Source organism: Nicrophorus vespilloides, unplaced genomic scaffold, assembly GCF_001412225.1.
Source record: "Nicrophorus vespilloides isolate i.1.1-1 unplaced genomic scaffold, Nicve_v1.0, whole genome shotgun sequence".
Classification (NCBI taxonomy): Eukaryota; Metazoa; Arthropoda; class Insecta; order Coleoptera; family Silphidae; genus Nicrophorus; species Nicrophorus vespilloides.
Genome location: NW_017098990.1, coordinates 10,600 through 16,499, shown reverse-complemented (window position 1 = coordinate 16,499; position 5,900 = coordinate 10,600). Strand labels below are relative to the sequence as shown.

At 32.3% G+C, this 5,900-nt stretch overlaps 2 protein-coding genes across 2 annotated transcripts in view; one reads left to right on the top strand and one right to left on the bottom strand.

Annotated features, from left to right (window-relative positions):
* LOC108563788 (dynein assembly factor 1, axonemal homolog) overlaps window positions 1-1,558 on the top strand; it is a gene marked incomplete at its 5' end in the record, with an annotated part of 3,054 nt that extends 1,496 nt beyond the window's left edge. The window contains one exon of the mRNA XM_017922570.1: window positions 18-1,558. Coding sequence (XP_017778059.1) covers window positions 18-1,558 — 1,541 coding nt within the window. The remainder of the gene's footprint in view (window positions 1-17) is intronic.
* A 41-nt stretch (window positions 1,559-1,599) lies between these two features.
* LOC108563787 (outer dynein arm protein 1-like) lies at window positions 1,600-4,662 on the bottom strand. Its single transcript, XM_017922569.1, has 8 exons — window positions 4,570-4,662; window positions 3,698-4,513; window positions 3,491-3,641; window positions 3,224-3,436; window positions 3,068-3,171; window positions 2,909-3,006; window positions 1,990-1,993; window positions 1,600-1,834 (listed from the first exon to the last, which is right to left on the bottom strand). Exons 1-8 carry the CDS (start codon window positions 4,660-4,662, stop codon window positions 1,619-1,621), a joined length of 1,695 nt encoding a protein of 564 aa, XP_017778058.1. The 3' UTR covers window positions 1,600-1,618.
* Window positions 4,663-5,900: the final 1,238 nt, after the last annotated feature.

Genomic DNA, 5,900 nt, shown 5'->3' with positions numbered 1-5,900 from the left:
AATAAGAGGGATTCAAGATAATAAGATTACTTCTATGGTTGATCATGAAATAGTTACAAAAGATAGTGAAGATATTTTAATCACAGTAGACAAAATTATTACTTTAAATACAGAAGATTTTAATATTTGCAAGCTATTGAAGTCATCAGAATTAGGTAATATAGCACCTGAAGACAATAGTAAATATAACAAGATTTTCAAAGATGAAGATATTATGTGTGAAATTGTAACTAGTGATGAATTGAAAGATGACAAGAATGAAAAGTCATCTGTAAATGCAGAAGCTGTGAATGAAGAAATTGAACTAGATATATTGGATTCAACTGAATCTATAGAAGAAGTAAATAACAATTTTCAAGAAATCTTCCAAGAGGATGAGGAAACAATACGTGATGCTTTCAAAGATTATGAACTCAATCTGTATACAGCAGAAGAATTTGAAGAAGATATTAAAAAAGTGGAAGAATTCGATGGAAAAAAACAAAATATTGCAGCGGATGGAAATGAAGTTGAATCTGAATTTGATGCTTCATATATGTGTGATAGTCATGGAAATAATAATTTGGAAATGAAGGAAAGTCAAGATCTTGCATTAAAGGAGCAAACAGTAGGTAGAAATGAAAATGATGAAAAGAGCGATGACGAAGAATGCATTACGAATCGTATGGAATGTGAAAGAAGATTATTAGAATTGCTGAAAGAGCAAGAAGATGAGTGCGCATTTTATCGCAAGTTGGATCGGGATTCGCAAATGGAAGCGCCCGACGTTGTCGTGAATGACAATTACGATGATGATGCAATCATCGATTTGGTGGAGAGGCCAAAACGGGAAGAGATTCGGAAACCCAACGAAGAACAGATCCGTGGAAGATGGCGTGAATTCAGCGAAGATTTGCGTGAATTGTTGCAGTGGGATTTGAAGAGTCTAAAGAAACGTGAAAATATAATTGTTCCTCTGCCATTGAAGAATAAATACGCGAAGATCGAAGATGAAGATGATGAAGAGGACGAACAATACGAAATTGAACAGAAATATAGTAAAGTTAGTTTTAGTACGATTAACTATGACAAGATAAAGCACGAGGCTACTAATAATAACGCTGAGGTGATAATCAGTAAGATATCTGGTATTCGAAGTGATTTGAAAGGATTCGTAGAGGAATTGGATAAGTTCACCGGGAAATTTCATAAGCAATACGAGAGTCTCGTCGATAAGTACAACAAGAATTGGCAGGAGAATGGAAAATTGGCGGAGATTCGTAAAGTTTTGAATGCGAATGGAGGGATGCTCTTGGATGAGGATCGAAGATATTTGCAGCAATTGATTGACTCCAATAAAAAGAGAATCAGGGAGGAAGAGGATGAAGACGTTGATGAAAAATACGAGGAAGTGTTTGGAAAACCGGTTACGAAAGCAGAAGTATCGGAAGGTAGTGGAAATGATGTCACTCCTCAAATTGATGTCTGTAGTAATAATGAAGATGAAACGGAAGATGGTTTGGTGAAAACGAACAAAATTATTTGTAGTTTGGAAATGCAAATGGCGCAAAACGAATGAACGTTTATATCTGTAAATGTTTTTTTTTTTATTATAAATAATAATATGTATACTTTTCCATCATTGATATCTCTTTTGTATAATCGCACGTGACTTTGGTAGATGGCAACCGGAAACGTTGTGAACAACATCGGAAAAGCCTCGCTTTTCGATCGCCTCGGCCAATTTCTCCTTGATCTGGTCTTTGTTCATAACTTTTTGCAGAGAATCGATTACGTCACTGACCAGTGATTGCTCCACGCATCTGAAATTTAAATATAAAATTAACATTTCATTATAATTCTTCATTTTTTTTTATTGCTGTTTTGTTGCATTTTTTTTTATAATATTTAATATTTGGTAATGAGTGCTAATAAATCAAGATTACTAATGTAAGTCTTCATTAGTAATATGTGGAATTATTGATTCCAACATTTTTTCCTATAACTTACTTTCCTATAAACGCGGTTCTCTTATGACATGGTTTTATTAAAACAAATAGTTTTAAACCAGTGTTTCTTAGACTTTTTGACAATTTTTTTGCGAGTCCCCAGCATTGAGAATCACTAGTATAAACTGGTTTAATATAATGATAAAATTAATTGTAATAATTCGTTCTGTAAGTCCTCTAGTAATGAAAAACATCTAATAAAAAAGCTTGGATTTGATTGAAGACTGGTTGAGTTATCCAAATGTTCTATACTAATTTATAAATAAAAAAACCAAGGATTTATCTATAGTTTAAAAAAAGTACTACATAAAACCATTTAAGAAGGAGATTATTTACCTTTGAATGTTATGAAATGTAGTAAATATGCAATATACTTAATACTTCATTATATGAATACATGTAATTCTTCAATACTAATATGTGGAATTATTGATTTTAAATCAAAGTTAATCCAAAACTTACAAAGTTCACGCAAATCCCAACATTTTTTTCACATTTGTGACATAATTTCCTATAAACGCGGTTCTCTTATGACATGGTTTTATTAAAACAAATAGTTTTAAACCAGTGTTTCTTAGACTTTTTGACAATTTTTCTGCAAATCCCCAGCTTTGAGAATCACTTATATAAACTGGTTTAATATAATGATAAAATAAATTTTAATAATTCGTTCTGTAAGTCCTCTAGTAATGAAAAACATCTAGTAAAAAAGGCTTGGATTTGATTGAAAACTGGTTGAGTTATCCAAATGTTCTATACTAATTTGTAAATAAAAAACCCAGGATTTATCTATAGTTTAAAAAAAGTACTACATAAAACCATTTAAGAAGGAGATTATTTACCTTTGAATGTTATGAAATGTAGTAACTATGGAATATACTTAATACTTCATTATATGACTAGATATAAAAAATACTTACAATGGGCATGGATCTTTATCAACAAGCTCATCAACTGCTATTAAATGATACTTGTATTTCTCTTCTCCTATTATCCGAACAGCACCCTTCTTTTTATCCTACAACAACACATCAATAAACACAAAATTAAATTATAAACTTAAGAACATTATTTCTTACCTTCTTTTCTTTATAATAAGTATTGACAATAAGCTCATTGATCTTCTTTTCCAAAATTTCCAAATACAAAAGCACATTTTGCATATTAATAGAACTGTTGTTACCTACAAATAATTAAATTAATTTCTAATCAAAATATTTCAAAACATTAAAGACCTAATAATTCCATCAACGGTGCATTCGAGCATTTGCACATCCTGAATATTCGCGTAATTCCTTCCAGAAGATCCTTCAATAACGTTTCTAACGATTCGAGCTCTTTCTCAGCACTACCAACTTCTTTCTGAGTGTTCTCCAGTTCCAATTCGATTCGGGCCAACTTTTCCTGTTGCTGAATTCCACGTAAATTGTGCAACTTTCGCTGTGCATCTGTGATAAAAGGAGAATTTAATAAGAAGCAGTATAGCATATACGAGTATCTACCTATATTCATGTGTAAACTCATTAATTCGTCGCTCGATTCCTCTAATTCCCTATTCAACTCGATCACGTATTGAAACATGGAAAAGTTCTCCATTTCCGAAGCAGCAAACTTTTCGGTTACTTTGTGCACGCTGCTCTCGCCTGTGAAACTCTACAATAATAAATTCACAAATCATTTTGAACTAATTATATAATACTAAATAACACCTTGATTTGTTCAACTATATTATTGTATTTTTCCAGCAATTCCTGCATGTCCTTCTTTTGCTGCTCCCTCTTGAGATGCTCCTTTGCTAGCAAATTCTTCATTATTCGTTTTTGCCCCTTGATGGAGAGAAACTCTTGCAATTTGGTTTCGTTGTCGATGCCGCGCTGCATTTCCGTCATCTCTTGCACGTGAGCTGTGTATTCGCTCAAGGCTCTCGTCCTCAACGTCTGCAATTTTTGACACCATTCCTCACGTTGATCGTAAGCAATAGTCGCCTGTTCGATCAAATCCAACATGAACTTCTTTCCTTGCGCCAAACTCGTCACCAATTTATCCCAAAGCTTATTGAAATGAGACCTATCTTTGAGCAGATGATCGATCTCTTGACGAAGCTTTCGGTTCTCCGTCAAGGTCATGCAGAAACGCTTCGTAGCAATATCCAGTTTATTCTCTAAAGCCTCCAAAGTCCTTTGTCCTTCTAAAACTCTCTGCGTGCATTGAATGTCCGTCACTTGACTGGATTTCAGCTCTACGATTCCCTTCTTTGCTAAAGTGATCTGCACGTCCAGCTCACTCAAATACGCTTTCTCTCTTTTAATATCTGAAACGAAGCTGTTGTGTTCCTTGAGCAAAGTACGCAGATTGTCAGCGATTTTCGCATCATTTTTGGCGTTAGCTTCAGACGCCGCGACGCTCAAATCTGTTAGAATCTCATTGTATTCCCTTTGAAGAATATCGATTACTTTCCTTTGCTTCGATAATCCTCCTGAGTTAGAACCAGTAAACGTGTTCCTATCCCGTTCCAAAATATGATACTAAAAACACATTTAATACAAAATATATTTTAAACCCACGACGTATTTTATTAAACCTGTCTCTGCAGCCTTAACAGTTCCGTTTCCGTCTGCAATTCCAACTTGAATTTTTCCTCAGGCGTTAAATTTTTCTTTTCCTTTGAAGCCATCCCTCTGTAAATCTGAACAGTGTTCTTTTTTTTTATCCGAAATGAAAAAATTAGTAATTAGAAGGGTTGCTAAAATTACGTATGATTATAGAATAATGACAGTAGATATCATGTAAGAAAAATAAACAAAAACGCAATTGCGGATGACTTGGATCTTTTTATTTGTTTAAATTTTTATTGGTCAAATTGATATTTATGGTGTCCACGAAATTTGTCATCTTTGTTATTGTTTCAGTTGGCGTTGGATTGCATTCACTGAAAAATTGAGTTAACATAAGATTTTGTAAAATAAATATCATTATATCATATAATTTATAAGATTTACAATATAATTATTAGTGTTACTTACATCAAGGATTCAAGTAGTAACTTACAGGACATTTCAGTAAGTAGCTTTGATTCATTTCGGTCAATTTAGTTTCCATAACTGTCAGATAGAGTAAGACGTTTCGCTCATTAATTGACGAACCATCTCCTAAAAAATATTTAAAATTATGCAAAGAATAATACGTAATTGCATTATGATATTTTAATTGTTGTTATTCCAATGGTAAACCGATTTATTATATTATATTCATAACAAAATTATTATTAATTATGAATTAAATCTAATACATTTGGTTTTGTTTTAAATTAATATATTTAGAAACGTTTTAGTTAATTTATGGAAAACGTGGTTAATATTGCTGTAGTACGCGTTTAAATTGAAAAATTGAAATTAGAACGTTCGAAAATGCAGTGTTTTCACATTTCATTGTTTTACTCGAAAAATATAATAGATAGAATGAATCCAATATATGCATATAAAAACTGAATGTTTGGGGAATCCAGCAAGTATAGATGCATTCCTGTGCTCTTATCCATATTGCTGTAATACGCGTTCAAAGTTGAAAAATTGAAATAAGAACGTTCGAAAAAACAGTGTTTTCACATTTCATTGATTTACTCGAAAACTATAATACATAGAATTAATCCAGCAAGTATAGATACATTCCTGTGCTTTATAGTATGCAAAAACTTTGGAGTTTTACAATACATCGGATTACACGTGTAAAATAATTATTTTCTTCTCTTACGAAAACAAAAAAAAAATGCACAATGAAGCTTAGCGAATGAACATTGCAGCTGCAGAATTAATAATTCATTATTCAGCGCTGTGAAATTTCCATACGCGGAAAATTCGAAAACGGAACGCATTTGCATATTCAAATTTCGCAAAAAAAAAAAAAAAAAAAAAA